This window comes from Phodopus roborovskii, unplaced genomic scaffold, assembly GCF_943737965.1.
Source record: "Phodopus roborovskii unplaced genomic scaffold, PHOROB, whole genome shotgun sequence".
Taxonomy (NCBI): domain Eukaryota; kingdom Metazoa; phylum Chordata; class Mammalia; order Rodentia; family Cricetidae; genus Phodopus; species Phodopus roborovskii.
In genome coordinates, this window is record NW_026126416.1 from 22,842,856 (window position 1) to 22,863,548 (window position 20,693).

The 20,693-nt window shown below is 52.6% G+C and overlaps 1 protein-coding gene across 1 annotated transcript; it reads left to right on the plus strand.

The window, feature by feature from the left end:
- The first annotated feature begins 4,288 nt into the window (after positions 1-4,288).
- Adam33 (ADAM metallopeptidase domain 33) lies at positions 4,289-16,843 on the plus strand. The gene is made up of 21 exons (XM_051183364.1): positions 4,289-4,449; positions 6,547-6,626; positions 8,959-9,035; positions 10,688-10,766; positions 10,923-10,999; positions 11,084-11,267; positions 11,456-11,521; positions 11,605-11,676; positions 11,780-11,946; positions 12,030-12,114; positions 12,191-12,333; positions 12,805-12,982; positions 13,095-13,184; positions 13,351-13,546; positions 13,674-13,782; positions 13,854-14,055; positions 14,144-14,221; positions 14,294-14,402; positions 14,482-14,626; positions 16,532-16,620; positions 16,775-16,843. The coding sequence occupies exons 1-21, from the start codon at positions 4,353-4,355 to the stop codon at positions 16,798-16,800; spliced, it is 2,349 nt and encodes a 782-aa protein (XP_051039321.1). The 5' UTR covers positions 4,289-4,352; the 3' UTR covers positions 16,801-16,843.
- Positions 16,844-20,693: the final 3,850 nt, after the last annotated feature.

Here is a 20,693-nt window from a genome sequence, read left to right on the forward strand (position 1 = left end):
ATGCTTCTCTTTGGGTGTTCTGCGCTGTCAGGACTGGAACTTTGACCGTGACTTTGGGACTTTCGTGCATACCCATCACTGTTGGTGAAGCACTTGAGCATCTTCAGGCACCGCCCTGACATTGTCTGAGAGATGGAAATGGCAATGTCTCAGACACCATGCTCTGGGCTATCCTAGGCTAACTCCCATTTGCAGATGGGGAGAGGTGCCCATTCTGAGCACTGGTGCAGTTTCCAGGACAACCCCTGTTGCACCAGCAAATACTTGATAACTCATGGTTTCATGCTGCTTCCAGGCATGGCTAACAGTGCTCTGGGCTCCACCTCCCTCAGCTTTGATCCATTGCTCTCCTCCCAACTGCAACTGCAAAGTGCAAATTGATGGTTGCTTAGAGAGCTTGGCAGGGAAGGCCCTGACATTTCTGGAAACTTCTCTGGGCTAAGAAGTCATATAGCTTTGCAAGAATGACTGATCTCCGTAGGGATCAGAGGCTATAGTCTTCTTGTTTGTTTGTTTGTTTGTTTATTTATTCATTCATTCATTTATTTTTTGAGATAGGGTCTCACTATGTAGCCTTAGCTCACCTGAAACTCTGTAGACCAGGCTGGTCTTGAACTCACAGAGATCCATCTGCCTCTGCCCCTGTCTCCCAAGTGCTGGGATTAAATGTGTGTGCCACCACACATGATCAGTTTTATATCTCTTTGACAAGTTTACATGCAGTCTGTATCTTGATCATACCCACTCTTAAGTGTCTCTTCCCAGCACCCCCACCAGATGCCCTCCAATATATCCCCTCCCTTCTTCATATCCTCTCTTTGATTCACTTATTATTTATTTTTATAACCCAAAGTCCAATCAGTGCTGCCTGTTGGAATGGTGACTGCTCCTGCTGGCTTGGTCTTGTACAGGGAGCCACTGCTGCTATGCATGCATGAGCACAATGGCCTCGTCATGTCCGTAATGAGAGAGTTTACAGTACTCCTCCTCGTCCTGCAGCACCTGTATTCTTCCCGCCCCCTCTCCCCAGATGCCCCCCCAAGCCTTTGGGGAATTAATACATATGTCCTACTTAGGGCTGAGCACTCAATGGTCACTTGTTCTCAGCTCCCTGCATTAATTGTCCACTGTAATTCTCTGGCCAGGGATGAGGGCAGCACTAACCTATGGGTATAAACAAATATTTAGAAAGCTGTTTGACAACATGTCCCGTCAGCAAAACAACAGTAATAGGCTCCCTTCCAGGGCCCATGACCTGGAACTTGACCAGATACCAGGCATAGAGTCTCTCCCCCATGGAGCAGGCCTCAATCCAATCAGAAAACGGTTGGTTACTCCCATAACCTTCATGCCGCTATTGCACCGCTGGCACGTCTTACCTGGCATGATAGCATCCAGGGTTCACCATCGGGCAATACCACTGATGACTTTTCTCCCCCAGAGACCTGCATTGCACCTTCTGGCACTATGAAAGTTAGCCATCGGGTCAATGCCAGCTTGTTTTCTGATAGTCAGCATTAGAGTCTTACCATCTAGTTGTCAGGCAACCAAGAGAAATGCAATAGCCTTCCTTGTCTTACTAATTTCTATTGGGCCAGACCACATACCAGGATGGACAACAAATGCATTCCCAGACATCCAGGTGCTTTTGGTCTGGTGAAAGAGAGGAAATGGGCAGCTAGGAAGCCATGCGAAACTTGCCATAGTGAGAGGCACCACGCAGGAGTAATTGCCTGGCTTTGGCAATGAGGGACAGCTTCCAGATGAGGAGAGATCAGAGACACACTCTGCGCCCAGCGGCTTTTCCATTCAGTATAGGAGCCATAGTGCTCTTTGAAGGGCAGGGCCTTCTTCTCTGCCCCTCTGCATTCAGACTTTACTTCAGGCTAAGTGTAGAGGACACTCACGCGTCTACACTGGGGCTTTGCTCCCCTTCCCTACCCTCAGCTGGTTTAGGCTGAAGCTACCTAAAAGTCACCAACTAACTCTGTCAGATGGTATCTGCCCACAGTGGACAGGTATTCTCACTTCAACCGAACAATGAAGGTAATTCTCCACAGCTTCCCCACAGACCTATCTCTCAGGTGATCCCAGATTCTGTCAAGTTAACAACGCTAACTTTCTCAAATTCTTCCAGCAGGAGAGAGAGGCATCAGAGTGGGTCCAAACATGACAGATGCCTCTGTCTTATCTCCCGTCCCCACTCCAGGTTCACCTTGCAGAAGGGACAGGGAATTCAGTGGAAGGATAGCTCCTGCTACCATCAGTATTTCTGGTGACCCCACTTACTCATTTACAGGGAAAGGACAAGCAGCCTCTCCACCTGTCCACTGGAGCCCCCAACATGACCAAAGCCATTACTGCTATCCAAGGCAAGAATTCCCAAGCAAGTGACTTACTAAGGATGTGTTCCCAGGCAGACAGATAAAGAAGGGGCAGACAGATAAAGACAGGCCAGGGAGGACACCGAGGACACATGCACAGTCACACCCTTGTAATATTTTTGTAACAGTCTCAAATTCAGGCCCACAGACTGTCTGGTGGCAGCAGAATTCATGAAAAAAATGTGATTATAATCATACAGCTGGAAACTACTCATCTTCAAGAATAAGTGAGCTAAAGGCATATAGGTACTAGGCTGGGTAAAACTCACAAAGCGGGGGAATACAACCCACACTCCAGACAGAGGCGAATCTCCTTTGTACACAGAGGTCTTTTAAACTGTCACAGGAAGGATCAACCAACTAGAAAAACGGGCTACATATATGTATATAAAGCAACAACTTATGTAAGAAATCAGTAGTAGTGGCTTCCTGTGGGAATGAGAATTGCAAGGATGGACACTGAAGAGGCAGGAAGATGTCCCTAAGCATTTTATACTTTAGTGTTTGATTTTTGAGGCAGGGTCTTGCTGTGTAGCTCGAGCTGCCTCTGGAGTGCCAGAATTACAGGTGTTAATCATGGCTCTCTTACCTTTCAATCTCCCCTCACGTGTGTGTGTGTGTGTGTGTGTGTGTGTGTGTGTGTGTGTGTGTGGAGGGGGTATGTGCGTGCATGTGCATGCATGTGTGGATGACTTTGGGTGTCTTCCTATGTTACTCTCCATTATAATTTTTGAGATAGGGTCTCTTACAGAACCTGGAGCTCAACACTTTGCCTGTCTTTGTCTGGTCCAGCACTTGGCTTAAAGGCACGTGCCACTGTCCTGGCTTTCTGTAGTTGCTGGACACCAGAATTCATGATTGCACGGCAGGTACTTTACTCTCTAAGCCATCTCCCTAGTGGCAAAACCTGCACCCCTCAAGTTCAGACAGACCTCACACTTTTTCCTGTAGCAGAGGATGACTTTGAACTTGCCCTCTGCCTCAACCTGATGACCTACTGGGATTATAGGTGTGTGCTGCCACACCCAGTTTGTGTGATGCTGGGGACTGCTCTCTGTCTCTCTCTCCCTCCCTGTCTCTGTCTCTGTCTCTCTCTCCCTCTCTCCACTCCTCCCCTCCCTCTTCTCTCTTCCCCACTCCTCAGCTCCCCTTTCTCCTTCCTCTCCCCCTTCCCTTCCAGGAGACCTCTCCCTATACTGCCCAGGATGGCAATCTTGACTGTCCTGTCTTGATCCAGCCTGATACTGTTTGATGTTTGAACCCTGTACATGTAGTTTTCTCTGTCATCAGCTTTTACACTCCAAATTCACACAGTCCAATTATTGACCAGCTTGTTTCAAAGTTAAATCTCTTGCTATCCAAATGCATACCTAGTATGTGATCTTTACAACACGAAGGCAATGTCCCTAAAATTTGGAGAAGGATTCCTCACATCACCATCACCTTTTCCAGGAACCACAGTCTCCAGCACGGCGGGCCCCTAGGTACGTACCCACATGCGCCTTGACGGCAGGGGGACAGCTTCACTGCAGTGGCATCAGTAAGCACCGGTAGACAGATCCTTGGAGGAATCCTCGCGCAGGGCAACTAGAAAGGCAGGTCCAGAGGTCACTTGGGAAACCAGGACCCTGGGCAGACCGGACAGCCGCGGGGGTCCCGCAGCCAGTGCCTTTGTTGAGCACTCCGAGGTTCTCTAAGAACCTTCCCCGGCGCTTCCCGCCCTCCCCTCGCTCTGCTAGCGTGGGTAAGATTCTTGCCGCTGTGGCCAGGGAGGGTCGCCCTGGCTCCCATAGCGTGAGCTCAAAAAAAAAAAAAAAAAAAAAAAAAAAAAATCCCGCCTGCCAGGGTATGGATAGGGTCCTGCGAGGTGGCTAGGCGGGCTGAGGGCGGGCGGGAGGAGGCGGGCCCCCAGCAGCCGGGGTGGAGCCAACAGCAGAACCAGAGTGGGAGGCGAGGGCACTCCCAGACATGGACCCGAGGTGCGGGAGACCTGGGAGGTGTCCCGTACTGCTGTTGCTGCTGCTGCTTCCTGCGTGTCCCCTGAGGAGCGCCCTGATGTTTCCAGGTGAGGGTGTGGGCCAGGGGCGCCTCTAGGACAGGTGAAGTGGTGGTGGTCATGGGTTCCAGAGCAACTAATGGAACAGAGAGTTGGAGACCCTGTGCTACCTGGCCCGGGAAGAGGATTCTGGGCAGGCCCTAATCCCTTTCAGTGCTATCCAGCTCCTAGCCGTGCTCCGAGGCTTCTGCATCTCCAGACTTCTAGGCCAGAGGGCCTTCCCCCTCCAGGAAGGACTGGCCCTGGGGTCCTTGGAGTCGGTACTCTGCCCATAGGCTTAGCCAGTCCATCAGGCTCATCCTCCCCATATTGGGTCTAGGCAACATATAGTATATATATGTTGTTTATACCGTTGTCTTGTGTGGCTGTTCTTTCGAACACGGGGTGTCTGCCTAGCAGTGCCTGGGGACTGCCGCTCTCTCTTTCTACTGTAACTTCACTCTGCTAAGACAAGGCCCTTAGCATCTCTAAGCGGGTAGGCCGAGTTTCCAAACTGCACACAGCAAGCACCTGGCTGACCAGAAGGCAGAGGAGGCATCAGGAAGGAGGCAGGAAGGCCTGAGAACTGGGATGTTGGGCAGCCTGGAGGCAACCCCATACTTAGGGACCCCTGTTCTATTACAGTTCTGAAAGGAATGAATGTCATCTGCTGCCATTAGCTGGGGGATAGTCGATGGTGGAACTCATGGGAGAGACAGTCTCTGTGTCCCCCAACCCAGGCTGGCTTCCTCAGATTCCACTTTAATCCATCAGACTCCTAACTCCATCCTTGCCTCCTTCCTGAAGGTGCCCCTGCAGGACTGCACAGGGAGCACCCGTATCCTGCACCCTTGGTGAGCTGAGGTCAGCGAGACTTGGTTCTCCACACCCAGTTAAGCCTTCTCTTGACTGAGAGACCTTTTACCTCCAGGAAGTCTTCTCTGTCCTTCCATCTCCTCCCTCCTCTTCTTCTCCAGCCTCTATTCCAAAGCCACACCCTCTTCCCCAACTGCATGATGGTTCATTAAGAAGCGCATGTGACTTCAAGGAGGGGGTTCCTGGGGCTGCTGCTATTCCAGATTTTTTAAGTGTGTACAAGTGTTTTGTCTGTGTACCATGGAGGTGCCAGGTATCCTGGGGACTGGAAGAGGGAGACAGGGTCCTGAAACTGGAGCTTTAAGTTGTCAGTTGTGAGCTGCCATTGAGAACTGAGAACTGAACTCAGTTCTGTGGAAGAGCAGCCTTAACCGCCGAGCCTCCTATCCTGCTCCAATCCCAGATTTTAGATGTCCAGAATCTGGAGAGGAGTTGGGAGAGGAGAGGGAATTGGGAGGACCCAGGAAGAGCTGAACCAACCTCAGAGATCGCTCAGCCTCGGCAGGACTAGGGTCAGGGCTGGTGGTGGGTGCGGTTCTTTTGGGCATGTTTTGTTCTGTTTTATTTTTCTCCTGTGAGCTGGGCTTGCTGGAGGACTGAATACCAGAGGTATGAGAGGGCTCTGGAGCCTGGCTCTGCAGGATATGTCCTAGAGGGTTGCTGGGACCAGATACCAGATAGGAGAGAGGAGGTAGGAACATTCCCGAAGAACATTCCAGCACCCTCTGGATAATGCTTGGCTCTGGTATTCCTCCTGGAGCCCCCTTGGAAACGCCTGGCCTAGGAGGACTGAGGCTCTGGACCCCAGCTTCACAAAAGGAGAGGGGTTCTGGACCAAGTCCCTCAGAGTCCTCCATCAGTATCAACCCCAACAGGAGCTATGAGAAAGACATCTGGTGACTTCTTCCTCAGATGGCAGAGACAGCCAGCCCCTGGTTACACATCACTCACCCTAAAGGCATCTGCTGTCCAGTCTAAAAATACCCAAGGCTGCCTCCTGCACATGGGGTCCCGGCTTCTTCCCATGCTCTCCGACCTTGAGCCAGCTCCCCAAGGTCTAGCCACTCTTAAATCACCCAGTGGGGATGTGTCTTGGTGCCTTGGTTTCTCTTTTGCCACCTCCCTGGCTGCTGCTCCACTCTAGGGATGCCCATGGATGCTGAGCCCCCTGGAGTTTTGTGAGGTTTTCAAGGTCTCACCTTCCCTGCTGGCTTCCTGCTGTGACTGATACAAGCTCTGTCTTCACACCAGGAAACGTCCCTGGAGAGCCAGTTACTCCCCACTGGGTCCTGGATGGAGGACTCTGGCTCAAGGTCACCCTGGAGGAGCCGGTCAGTATCTGGAACACTGGGTCTCAGCTCCTTTGTCCCCCAAATGCAGTGTGACAGTTTTTCTGGGGTTCTGAGAACCAAACCACTGTACCCTTAAGCCACTCCCTGTCAGGGTGCATGGGACAGGGAGACATCTAGATGGTGTGAGCCTGCACACATGGAAATCATCTGGGGCTTCCTCCCTCCTACCCGCTTCTATTCCTGGCCCTAGCCCTCTCCTCCACTAGAGGAGCGTTCAGGCTAACCCCGCTCAACTGGGCAGAGCTGAGGTCATAGTCTGGGCCTGAAGCCTTTCAGCAGGCGCTTTTTGTGTGTGTTCTGTCCCATTCTGTTTTGTTTTGGTTGAGACAGGGTCTCACTAAGCACCCCTGGTGGCCTTCAAGTTGTGAGACATCATGCCAACTCCAGAAGCCTTTAAAGGGAGGACACCAAAGTATCCTTCTTTGGCTAAGTTTGTGGGGCAATGTGTGACTCTGTGGACACACTGCTGTCCTGTAATGTCACCTTCCATGGCTGGAATCCACCTGTGGCAAGGCAGCAGAGGTCCATTCTCCTGGTAGGCCCAGATGCAAACCCACTCCATTTTGCTTCTCCAGGACATTGTCCAGCCTCCTTTCAACTCCTGCCCATCACATTCTCCCAGTATAGCCACGCCCCAGATGTGTGTGGCGCTATAGCTATGCTGCAGACTGAGCGCCTGGGCCTGGTATGCCTATCTCACTGAGAGGCAAACTGAGCCAGCCCCAGACAGCTTGTAAAATCGTTCATGCTCGAATAACTCATTGATCCTGGAAGCCTGAGAGCTCCTAAGTTCTGAAAGACTCCAGACTATTGGCTACCTTCCCTGTGTTCCCTAAACTACACAAGCTAGAGAGAGTTTGATTTTGTATTTCCTGCTGAGAGATGGCAGCCCCACTGTCCAAACCCAAGAGAGTATTACCACAATGCCTATAGGTTCCCAGAAACTCAAACCTTCCAACTTAGGGCCTTCGCTGGGGTCCCCCAGACCTCCGGGATTTCTCTCAAGTAGCCAAGAAAGGAGATTTGTGGGAGGGCTGGACACACACCAGGATTCCCCTGACTGTGCCTCTCTTCTTGCCTGGCTTGGTCTGTGAGGAGTGGAGAATCCCTGAGGGCTCTGCTTTGCATTAGGAGGGCTGTGAGGACAGGCGGAGCTTCAGGAGTATGTCTATTTCACAAACAGGATCATACTGCAGATGGGATGGGGCGCAGAAGGGGGGACGGATACTGGAATAGAAGTGAAGGCTGAAAGGGCTACAGAGGGACAGGGGTCTTCCATCAACGCTACTGCTATTAACATTTTCCCATAAAACAAGAAGAGACATTCCAACCATATAAGCCTATGTTTGGGGCCCTTGTGGGGCCCATGGCTGGGGAAGTGAAGGCCATCCACTCTGTACCTGCTGGGAAGGGGCCCCCTGCAAGACTCTTGGCCAGAGTCCCAGCCCAGTGCATTTTGAGATAAAAGGGGAGAGCCAACAGGGTGGGGAAACATTTCTTAAAAAATACAGCAGCCTCTCCCCTGGAATCTCCTGGGTTAGTTCCAGCTCTGGCTTCTCACCAGGCTGAGTGGACAGCAGGAAAGAGGCAAAGTCAGAGAGAGAGAGAGAGAGAGAGAGAGAGAGAGAGAGAGAGAGAGAGAGAGAGAGAGAGAAGTGGCCAGAGGGCCAAGGCCAGCCCTTCTGACATCTAGCTGAGAGAGTCAACACTTTTGGGGGCCTAAGTCGGGGTTCATGTTTACTTTGTGAGCTCAGTCATGATGCTGGCCTGGAGGCCACATAGAATTTCAGAGGACCAGGCAGTGTGCTGGAAGGAATTGGAGGTGGAGGAAAAATGTCTGGGTTCTATCAGGAATGAAGGGAAGGCAGCGCGATGAAATGATACATATCAAGGGGCTGGGCATGAAGCTCGGTGATTTGGCTCTTGTGGAACATATGCAAAGCCCTGGGTTTGAACTGCAGCACCAAAACCAAACTAGCAAGCAAGCAAGCAAACAGATGCGAGAGAAAAAGACCTCAGGCAGTGCACGAGACTGCCAAAGCCACAGCCCACCAATGACCCCATGATTCCCTTACTTCCTACTGCCTTTCCAAGCCCTTTCTAGGAACAAACTAGGGCAGGCCATGGGAAAGGCTCAGAAGCTGTTTTGCATCTTTAAGGGGCCATTGTCCCTTAACATCTATGGTTTACTACTTGCCACACCGGTCTACTCCCTGCCAGGCAGGGTCTATTGCTGGAGAACATCTTACCTGTTCCCTGTCAGGCAGGTGGCCTAGAGGTCTAGTGTGTCACTGAATTCCTTCTTGGTCAGGTCTGGAAGCCAGATGTGGTGCTAGTGGCTTTAGAGGCTGAAGGCCAGGATCTCCTGCTTGAACTGGAGAAGAACCAGTGAGTATCAGCCTGGAGTCGGGCTGAAGCCCAGGACAGACCCTCTCTAGAGAGGAGCTGTGCTTTTGGGGGGAGGCTGGGTGGGAAGAGGTGTGAATGACAGGGAGAGTGGCTAATGTACTTGAGGTTAAAGTGGGCTGAACCCAGCTGTAGGTCCACACATACTTTCCATTTCAAGCCCTCAGTTTGGTAGCTCCCTGCTGGAGATGAGTTAGCACCACCTAGTGGACATTTCTTGATAACGTTAATTCCAAAGGGAATCCTAGACAGGCTTCCACAGCCGAGATGGCAGGCAGGGACAAAGGCACTGTAGTTACAAAGGACAGTATCCAACGATGGCAGTTCATCTGGTCAGCTTTGAAGCCTGGAAGAGAGCAGGGAGGGAGGAACTTGGGGAGTCCCAGTGGGGCCAGATTGCGGAAGTCATTTTAATGCTATGTATCTTGGACTGAAAAGTCAAAGATTTTGAAATGAGAAACGGGTCTATCACAGGATGGTGCTCTGAGTGCAGTGAGTGAACAAGAGGGAATGTGGGACTATAGACTCCACGACCAACAGTATCACTTGCTCTGTGTCTGTTTTCTTGCTGGCACTGCAGGCAATATTTTATTCATTTTATTCTCCCCCGTGGGGTCAGATAGGCTGGGAATAAACTGCAACACCATGCCAAACCACAGCTCCTCGGAGTGCCACCTCCTTACCACTAAGCTGTCTTGTATATTTGCACACATGGGCACAGCCAGCAAAGAAGCAAAGCTGACTGGATGTACAACAACCCAGGTCTTTAGTGGGTAATCTGGAGGATGAGCTGAAGTTACAGTCAGAATTTTCTGTAAGAAGAACAATGAGGTCAGGTCTGTGACTCCTGCACCTTAGGAAGCTGCGCAGAAGGAGCACAGGGTCAGGTAAGGGCCTGCCTAGGTTATGGAGTGAGTTCAAGACTGGCCTAGGCAACTTAGCAAAAACCCTGTCTCAGAATATAAAGAGGGGAACGAGGAGAAAGGAGGAGGAAGAAAGGAAGGGAGAGATGAAGGGAGGTGGAAGAGCAGGAGAAGAAGAAAGCAGCAGCTAAGTCTTTGGCAGGGTCAGGGAAGGAGCCTGAAGAGGAAGTCATTATTGAATAGAGTTGAGCTCCAAGTAAAGGGACCCTGGCCCAGGTGGGCTCAACAGAAACAGATGCAGGCAGGAAGGATTTTGTTTCTGTGGAAGTCGGGAGAAAGCACCTCAGAGAGTCAGATGGAGACATGGGATCCAGCAGTCTGAGGGGCCTGGGATGTGCTCAGCAGATGCAGGAGTACACTGAGCTCAGGGCCTTGGCATGTGGCATCTCTGCGGTAGTGTCCCGACTCGTCCCCCTCATCTGCCTGCCACACATGCTGCTCCACAGCCCTGAAGGCCCCTACCTGCTCCTCCCAGGATCCTTATTCCCATGCCATGTCTAAACCGCCCAGGGCTCACTGCAGACCTTTGCCTTCTTTTACCCCGAGGTTGTCTTCTAGGAACAGTGCACAGCCTTTCCAGTCCTTTCCTCTCAGACACACTGTATGCCTCATTCAAAGAGGCTCAACCAGCACTCAGGGAGGGATGCCAGAGGGGAAGCTGCCAGAGACAGGTCTAAATTCTGTGACTCCTAAAACACACCTGCTTTCCAGCAGGCTCCTGGCCCCAGGATACACAGAAACTCACTACAGCCCAGATGGGCATCCTGTGGTGCTGTTCCCCAATCACACGGTGAGGCACTCTCATGGGCTCCGAGGGCAGTGTGAGGCACCCCCTAAGTGTCCCATTTTGCATTCCTTCGAGACTATAGCAGCCTTCCGTCTCTCTTCTTTGTCCCTCAAACTTGAGCCCTTACTCAGATTCGGGTTTGAGTTTCTCCCTCTTTAGGATCATTGCCACTATCATGGGCGTGTGAGGGGCTTCCTGGAATCCTGGGTAGTTCTCAGTACCTGCTCTGGGATGAGGTAAGGAGTCAGGAGCAGGGGCCTGGACCTTCGGCAGAGGTGAGAGCTCCTTCTCGCATACCCCTGCACTCTTCTGCCCTCTAGTGGTATGATTGTGCTCAGCAGCAATATCAGCTACTATCTGCACCCCTGGCCTTCTGGGGACAAGGACTTCTCAAGCCACAAGATCTTCCGGATGGAGCAGTTGTTCACCTGGAGAGGAGCCTGGAGAAAGAACTCCAAATACAAAGCAGCAATGGCCAGCCTTCCTCATGTCCCCCAGAGCAGGGTAAGGGGCTTAGACTAGAGTGGGCATGCTTCAAACCAGAGGCGACAAGAACGCAGACCCTGGATGGGGCCTCCCCTGTTTAATCCGAAAGCTGAAGATTCAAGTTTGAACAAAAATTTAACTGTTCTTTCTGAGAAAGGCCAGGATTCAAGTCTAGCAGCCTGACCCTCACCGTTTACCTTTCCCAGATGAGGAGAGAGGTCCGCAGGAGCCCCAGGTACCTGGAACTGTACATAGTGGCTGACCACACCCTGGTGAGGAGAGATCTAAGAGCTTTGACTGGGCTGGACTGGAGCCTGCTCAGCCCCATATGACCCAGGGATTTCGGCCTTCCCAGTTCTTAGTCCGGCACCAGAACTTGAACCACACAAGACAGCGCCTCCTGGAAGTTGCCAATTGTGTGGACCAGGTTGGGTAGTTAAGACGCTGAAGGGTGGGTGCGAGGCAGTTGAGAAGCTCTGGCCCTGGTACAGTGGTTACCTGATTCTGACCTCAACTGGTCTCTTCCTCAGATTCTCAGGTCTCTGGATATTCAGGTGGTATTGACTGGCCTGGAAGTGTGGACAGAAAAGGATCAAAGCCGCATCACGCAGGATGCAAACGCAACCCTCTGGGCTTTCCTGCAGTGGCGTCGTGGGCTCTGGGCTAGGCAGCCACACGACTCCACGCAATTGCTCACGTGGGTGCCCTTTTGACACACGGGTGAAGGGGGGGCCCCTCCTCCCCTCTTCACCCACTCACGAACTGCTCTGATACCTCCAGGGGTCGCACCTTTCAGGGCACAACGGTGGGCCTGGCGCCTGTGGAGGGCATGTGCAGTGCAGAGAGCTCCGGAGGTGTGAGCTCGGTAAGCTCCATAGGGGACCTAGGAGGGGAGGGGCTTGAGCAGGGCTTGTGGTCCTCAGTGAAGCTTGGCTCCCCAGGATCACTCGGAACTCCCCATCGGCACAGCAGCCACCATGGCCCACGAGATAGGCCACAGCCTGGGCCTCCGCCATGACCCGGACGGCTGCTGCGTGGAGGCAGATGCGGAGCAGGGAGGCTGCGTCATGGAGGCAGCCACAGGGTATGCACGGAAGGTCGGTGCCACCAGACCTGGATGTGTCGTCTGCGTTTCTCTGGTTACCCCTCAGTTTCCTCTTCTGTAAAGTGGGGATGTTAAAATGCTAAAGTGGCATAGTCTCAGGATGATTTTCAGACTAGAGTACTCCTGATCGTTGGTCCCCTTGGGGCCTGGGCTGCCCGATCTTGGCGTCATAGCTTCCTGTGTGTCAGCCTCCTGTGTCACAGGGTTTTTTTGTTTGTTTGTTTGTTTGTTTTGTGTGTGTGTGTGTGTGTGTGTGATTACACAAAGTCCTTTCCTCTCTCCTCTCTAGACCGCTCACTCCCTTAGCTCAGAAGGTAAACGCACTTATGAGCTGTTGAATGGCTAACCTTAGGGCCCAGAGAGCAATAGCAAGCAGCCAGAGCTTAGGAGGTGGTTCCTGCAGGCCAGATGGTCCCCACACCATCGACGCCTGCCCGCCTCCTCCCACAGGCAGCCGTTCCCGCGCATCTTCAGCGCCTGCAGCCGCCGCCAGCTGCGCACCTTCTTCCGCAAAGGGGGTGGTGCGTGCCTCTCCTATACCCCAGGCCCTGGGCTCCTGGTGCTGCCCACCCGCTGCGGAAACGGCTTCGTGGAAGCAGGAGAAGAGTGTGACTGTGGTTCTGACCAGGTCAGGGTACTCTCCCGGTCCCTGGGGTCCAAGGCTGACCTCTGCTCCCAGCCTCCCCCAGGTGTGGCTTGCTGCACCATCACGTGTTCTGTTCTCTCCTTCTTTACTCCAGAGGTGCCCAGAGCCCTGCTGCTTTGCCCAGAACTGCTCCCTGCGTGCAGGGGCGCAATGCACCCATGGCGATTGCTGTGCACAGTGCCTGGTGAGGGATAGCACACTGGGGAGCGGCTTGTTGATCTTAGCTTCTAGTCCTCCGAGTGTGAGCTTGACCCCGTGGGTGGATCCATTTGATGCTCCCTCGGGCTCTAGGCAAAAATATCAGACTCTCCATTGTCTCTCTGCCCTCCCCTAATGGGTCACCCATGTAGCTAAAGCCTGCAGGCACACCTTGTCGTCCCGCTGCAAGTGACTGCGACCTCCCTGAATTCTGCACGGGCGCCTCCCCACATTGTCCTGCAGACGTTTACCTACTGGATGGCTCACCCTGCGCCAAGGGCCGGGGCTATTGCCTAGATGGCTGGTGTCCTACACTGGAGCAGCAGTGCCAGCAGCTCTGGGGACCTGGTGAGACCAAATGCTCTTCTTGGTGCCCTGACCACGCCTGGGACCTGCAGTTTTCTACTGTGGGCAAGTTCCATGCATGGAACAGCCACCCAAGCTGCCCAGCCTTTCTATCCCCATTCTTCCGCAGGATCCCAGCCGGCCCCAGAGCCGTGTTTCCAGGAGATGAACTCCATGGGGAATTCGCAGGGGAACTGTGGCCAGGACAGCAAGGGTAGCTTCCTTCCTTGTGCACAGAGGTGAGGGGGCTACAGCTACAGAATAGGGCGGTGCACATGGGGCACGTGAGCACCTGCCATTTCCTCCCCAGGGATGCTCAGTGTGGGAAGCTGCTGTGCCAGGGCGGGGAGCAAAACCAACTTGTGCTGCGGCGTGTAGTGACTATGGATTCCACAATTCTCCAAGAGGGTCACGAGGTGGCTTGCCACGGAGTGTTTGTGCTCCCTGATACTCAGCTAGACCAGGCAGGCTTGGGCCTGGTGGAGCCAGGCACCCGCTGTGGACCTAAAATGGTGAGCCCTGCCTCCCAACCCCTCCTGGTCATTGGCTCCTCCATGCCAAAGTGTCCTCCTCACTGCCCAGTGGGCACAATGCCCTTAGGTGTGCCAGCATTGGCAATGCCAGAATGTCACCTCCCAGGAGCTGGAGCGATGCTTGACTGCCTGCCATAACCATGGGGTGAGTAGCCTAAGGGGTCAGGGTGGCCCTGGAGGTCCTTGGTCCCGTGCAACTTTTCTGTTCCCTTCTTAGGTTTGCAATAGCAATCATAACTGCCACTGTGCTGTAGGCTGGGATCCACCCTTCTGTGACAAGCCAGGCTTTGGTGGTAGCATGGACAGTGGCCCTGCACGGCCTGCAAGTATACTAATGGGGTGGGAGCAGGCAGGCACCGCCTGACCAGTAGCCTGCCCGGGACTCAGCACCCCTGTCCTCCACAGACCAAGATGCCTTCCCACTGGCCATGCTCCTCAGCTTCCTGCTGCCTCTGCTCCCTGGGGCTGGCCTAGCCTGGTGCTACTACCAGCTCCCAACACGCTGTCAGCGCCCCCAGTGGTGCTGCAGGAGGCACCCCGCATGCCATAGGTAGGCCCAGAGCCAGCCTCTGAGGGCTCAGGCCCCTCTTCTTGAGCCTGCCCCTCAGAGGATCAGGCACTGGAGAGTGGGAACTTCAGGGAGCTGGGGCTGCAGGAAGCTGGATGAAGTCTAGTTTCCCTCTAGGTATAATGAGAGCCCATAAGCAGTGGGAAGAAGTCCAGCCCTCAGCAGTGCTACCCTGTCTTTCCTTCCCCACCGCAGCCCTTCTGGTCCTCTCCTGTGTCTCCCAACGGGGCCATGGCCTCGCCTTCGTTCTGCTTCTTTGTGTTTGTTTTTGTTGTTCTAAACAAATGCAACCCAGTCTGTGCTCCACTGTGTCCCTGAAGACTTCTCTAGCTCCCTTCCCAGGAGTTCCAGCCATCTGCCTCATCCTTTGCTGGAATCACTCTGTTGCCTCCTTTAAGATCTTTGGTGTTGAGCCCAGCCTGCCTCTGCACTCCCTCCCCCGCCAGCTGCTCTTGTGCCAGGACTCAGTGCTCTGTCCTCTGCAGACCATGATCTTTGACTGCAGGCAGGCTACATGATAGCAGTCTTGGCCCACTGCGACTGCCTCTTCACCGGACCCCTGGCCAGTCAGACACATTATGTCCTTGTCTGGCAGCCCGGATTTGGAAGGATTCCAGGCCTGTCAAGGGAAAGGGCGGGTTTGGGCTGGTGATGGGAATAGAGGGTACCTCAGGCAGGGGATGGCACTAACAGGCCCCAGGAGCCAGTGAGAAGGTCCCGGAAGAGCCAGGTAGTGATTGAGGGTCTGCAGGCAGAGGAACAAGGTGGAGTGGCACTTGGGAAGGGTCCTGCAGTGGAATAGCAGCTACACACACACAGACACAGACAGACAGACACACACAGACACATCACACAGACAGACAGACACACACACACACACAGACACACACAGACAGACAGACAGACAGACACACACACAGACACATACACAGAGACACACACAGACACACACACAGACACATACACAGAGACACACACAGACAGACAGACAGACACACACAGACACACACAGACACAGACACACACACAGATACAGACAGACAGACAGACACACACAGACACACACACAGACACATACACAGACACATACACAGACACAGACAGACAGACAGACACAGACACACACACAGACACAGACACACACACACACAGACAGACACAGACACACACAGACACATACACAGACACAGACAGACACACAGACACAGACACGTACACAGAGACACACACAGACACAGACAGACAGACACACAAGGACACAGACACATACACACACACAGACACACACAGACACAGACAGACAGACACACACAGACACAGACAGACAGACACACACAGACACACACAGACACAGACAGACACACACACACAGACACATACACAGACAGACAGACACAGAGACAGACACAGACACACACACACACACCGTCTTCAGGAAGGGGTGGAGGGTAGTGGGGACTGTTTGGATGAAACAACAAAATAGCAAGGCCGTATGGGAAAGGCACAGGCAGCCAAAGATGGCCCAGAGCCAGGAGTAGCAGAGCACCCAGCTGGAAAGAACACCTGATGTCACAGCTCCCACCCCTGGGGTGCGTCACTTCATGGGACCTGAGCGAGCCCTACATCTAGAGTGAGTGGGAGCTGGAGTGGAGTCAGCTTAGGAGAAACACTAGGTTTGGAGAGAGGATGTCCACAGCCCTGGAGGTCCTAGGTCTCGAGTGAGATCTGGACACATCAAGGATGGAGCAGGAAGGTGGAATTTGAAGCCTGCATGTGGAGCAAGCAGTCATTAACAGAACTGGGACTGTGTGTCATGCTATGGGGAAGAAATTCCCTTGGCCTTGCTCAGGGTACTTTCCAACCTCCTAACTCTTATCTTCTGCATAGACCCATCAATGATCCCTGCAGGGACCACCCCCTGGGCAATATTCGCCTCATGGATGGCTCCATCATCACTGGAGAGCCCTCACCCCTGGGTGAGTGTGGCACTTGGGACACAGAGAGGGAGGTGAGGGGTGGAACTTGCTGTCTGCTTTCTTCCCATTTGTCACTTACCTGTATTCCTTGGCTCAGCCCCAGGGACCTCTTGCCAACAGTGTATGCACCCTTCATCTCTTGCATTGTTTCTAGACCCTGAGAACTGTGTGCCTACCTAAGAATTACCCTAAGAAGCTTGTGCCACACAAACCTGCCTGGTTCCCACGGTAGGTGAGGGACCCTGATGCTCCGCTCCCCACTGCCTGGTTACCAACCTCTTTGTCAGCTTGTTGTCTACTACTCAGATTCACAGGCTTGTACCAGTAAGGAAAGGAGCCACAGCCCCCTAAGGAAGCTCCTGTCAAAGAGACTAGGATGCTGGAAGCCCTAGGGGTTGGGGAGGGAGAAGCTATGGTTTTGCTTAGGTCCTCATTGAGGGAGGACAAGAGGTCCCTGCCATTTGACTGGCATCCTCAGGCCCCAGTCCTCAGCCCCAGTTCTTAGCAAGTCCAGACGCTAAGGTCCACTGCCACTCCAGGAGCCTGGGCCCCAAGAGCATCGCCAGCAAGTCAGACGAACTCTTGTACTTCTGATAGGCTGGGTGCTAAGCTCTTTCCTGCTCACCCCAGGAACCCCGGAACCATATCAAGTCCCGACAGCCATACTATTCTGAAATGTCAGAATCTATCGAAGCAATAAAGTCACAAGCTATATCAGTGCTGCCGGCTGCAATTTTATGAAGAGACACTGAAATGGATTACTGGGAAATAAAAGTGTCAAGTAACAATACCTGGTATTGTAGTGCGTTCCTTTTATCTCAGCCCTTGGGAGGCAGAGGCACGCAGATCTCTGAGTTCAAGGTCAGCCTGATCTACTAATCAAGTTGGAGAACAGGCAGGGCTATCAAGAGAAATCTTGTTTTATAAACAAACAAACAACAAAAACAAAACAAAATTAGTAATGCCCTGTTATAGACAGGGAAATCCTGCTAAGAGACCATGCCATGTGCAACAGATCTAATGCGAGAGGTTTGTTAAGGGGGGGAGGAGGGAAAGACCATCCAGAAAGGGACACACAAACAGACTGAGGGACAGAGGGAAGAAACAAGACAGAGAGAATTTTCTGGGGTGGCCAGCCCAGGCTTGGGACACACCTCCTGACAGTAAGCAAGTATATAAACTGATGACATGACTGCTCCATGGTATGATTGTGGGGGAGGTTTTTATTGTAGATAAAGAGAAAGGAGAGCCAGAGGCATCTGGAAGAGTCCAGAGTAGAGAGAGAAAGAAGCAGACATGGCCAGGACTACCTGTGAGGGAGAGGAGAGCAGCAGCAATAGAGAAACCACAGTGAGAAAGCAGGGGTAGAACAAGAGGGAGGCGTAGAGCCGGCAAGAAATAGCAGGGTTATGCCAGAGGGAGTAGCTGGGGAGGGAAGCCCAAGAGCGGGAAGTTTAGGGAGGAGGTGACAAGGGCTAGGAAGCTAGCATGGCCTTTGAAATGTGTGACAGGAACTTGTGATACTGAGGGAGCCTGGAGGCTGTCACTGTAGGTTTGGCACCTCTGCCAACCTTCGTGGCTGCGGGCAGCTGCAGTGGCTGCAGCTGAAGTCATCACCCCCTGCTGCCCCCCACCCCCAAGCCTGGGCTGGCTACCCGTCCCAATAAGCCTGTCAGAAGAGCCTGACTGAAAGGAGAAAGCAGAAAAGGCGAATTTGTTCAGTGTTCACATTGAGATCCAGGGGACACTGCTTCTGCCCAAGTCCTGAAGTCAGATTAGAGTTTAAGTAGAGACCAAGGATTTGAAGAAACAGGCACTCCCGCCTCCCACTGACCCATCCTTACCTGGGTTTCATTCTCCCATAAGATGGTCTGACAAGTTGTCAGAACTGTGAGATCTCTTTATGACAGACTGGCTGGATCATTTTTCCTCCCCGAGCAAGAGATTCCTGGGGAAGTTCCCATTTCAGCATCAGGCATGATGGCTGGAGCTGAGAGCTGCAAGCTGAGGGTTCAGACCCAAACCACAAACTGGAAGCAGAGAGAGCAAACTGGGGGTTGCCGGAGACTTTGAAACCTGGAATCCTGCCCCCAGGGTCCCTCCAGCAAGGCCACACCTCCTCAACCTCCCCAAACAGGCCACCAACTGGGGACCAAATAATTCAAATGCCCACAAATATAGAGGACGTCCCATTCAAGCCACCAGGACGGGTACACCAACATACTGGTTTAGTGGTGTGTAAGAAACACTAAATATTAGTCTCTTCTATTAAACACTACAGAGCTTTTGTTCATAAGAAGGAATTCAAATGCTTTTTGTTTCCCCACCTTGTAAAACATTTATGCAAATTTGAACCCCCCATCTGGTTTTGCCTCTACTACATTCCCAAACTTCATCACTTAAGTAAGTGCTCACCCTTCCCACTTTCCTTCATTTCCTTCGAACTAAGTCTTCTTTATTTGTTGTTTTGCTTTGTTTTTCAAAACAGGGTCTCTCTTTGTAGCCCTGGCTGTCCTGGCCTCGAACTCACAGAGACCTGCCTGCTTCTGCCTGCAGAGTGCTGGGATTGAAGGCGTGTGCCACCACGGCCTGGCTGCAGAGTCTTTTAAAAGTAGCTAATCAAAAGACTGTGGGGTCAGATAACCAATGGTGAAAAGAACAGTCGCCACTGGTCTGTCAGCTGTGGCGCAGGTGTCTGGGTCCCTCTGAGCCCTCCACACTGGTAAAGCTGGAGATCAACCCTGGCCCTTACCTACTTCTACTTCCATGGCATCAGGGGGATGACTAGTGCTGTGTATGGCTGTGTATGACTCTGAAAGGGCAAAGGCTGCCCTGGGGGGGGGAAGGGGGGTCAGAGGTAAGAGAATGGTGAGTGTACATTTCTGACACTGAAGACTTGAAACCCTTGATTTTCTCACGTGGCAATAAGGATACTAGAAATGGTGTCGAGGTTTCTAGTATGGGGGCCACATCCTGGCCCTCAGCCTTGTGAGCTGGGAGGACCTGGGAGGAACCAGTGGCTCTGGGAAGGTTAAGATGACAAATAGGAGGTGGATGCTCTTCAGGGAAGGAGCCCAGTCAGATTGTACCTGCCAAGAAGCCCTTCCTGGGGTTTCTGCATCACATGTGAAAAGGGACCCGGTGGGAGAAAACAAGACCAGAGTTGAGAGCTGACTGTCAGCTGGAGAGGTGGTGCTCCCTGAGACCCTGTGGCTAGGTAATCAAGGGCGCAGAGAATGCCATGTGCAGACTCTGAGAAACAGTTTCTGTAGCTGAGCATAGGGAAGGGTAAGGGCATGGCTTCATCAGACCCAGGCACTGTTTTTCTGAATAAACTGCTTTGGGTGGGAGATGTGTCACACGGGCTGTTTTTTGAAACTTCCAGGGTCCAGGGGTTGTGGTGGGGAGCAGTAGATTTCCTGGGGCCTTGGGCCTCATTTGCAGTTGAGTTTGGGGCATTTTCCTTAGAGACCAAAGGGAGTGAGAGGGGAATCCCCAGTGCATCAGAAAGACTCATTCTTCCTGCTGGAGGGGGCGGGGCATGCTGAAGGCCTTGGGAATCATGCATTTTCCAGACTAGAACCTCTAAGTAAGTAATGACCACACAGCACACACATGCATGCAACATTAATCTGGGCCAGGGAGAGGCCAGAGCACATAATTTAAGATTAAAGCTATGCATTAACTTAGATTGTAAGAGGAGATGGCATGGGGAATCCAAGGCAAGTAAAGTTGGTTTTGTCAGATCCAAAGGAAATTCCAGTTCCCAAACTCCAAAAGGCAGTTCAAATATCCAGAAATATAAGTTCCTGAGGAATGCTGGCTTCTATTTAACCTCCAGAAATCCTCCTTTAGCTCAGCCTGAGCTAAATAGAATAGGTTAAATAGAAGCCAGCATTCCTCATGAACTTATGAAGCAGGTTCCCTGCGACCAAAAGGAGTCATCACTGGCAGAAGGGGCACATGGCTACTGTGGCACATGAACGCCCATGCTGGCCTCCAGGCTCCCTTAGCATCACAAGCACCTGTTACACATTTCCAAGTCCATGCTGGCATCCAGGCCTTCTCACCCT

What these genes read in the sequence shown, in the direction of transcription:
- Adam33 (XM_051183364.1), top strand. Translation starts at nt 4,353, where the DNA reads ATGGACCCGAGGTGCGGGAGACCTGGGAGGTGTCCCGTACTGCTGTTG. An exon ending in TAGTGGCTGACCACACCCTG is followed by an intron (nt 11,522 to 11,604) that starts GTGAGGAGAGAT and finishes CGGCCTTCCCAG; the next exon opens with TTCTTAGTCCGGCACCAGAA. An exon ending in TGGAGAGCCCTCACCCCTGG is followed by an intron (nt 16,621 to 16,774) that starts GTGAGTGTGGCA and finishes CATTGTTTCTAG; the next exon opens with ACCCTGAGAACTGTGTGCCT.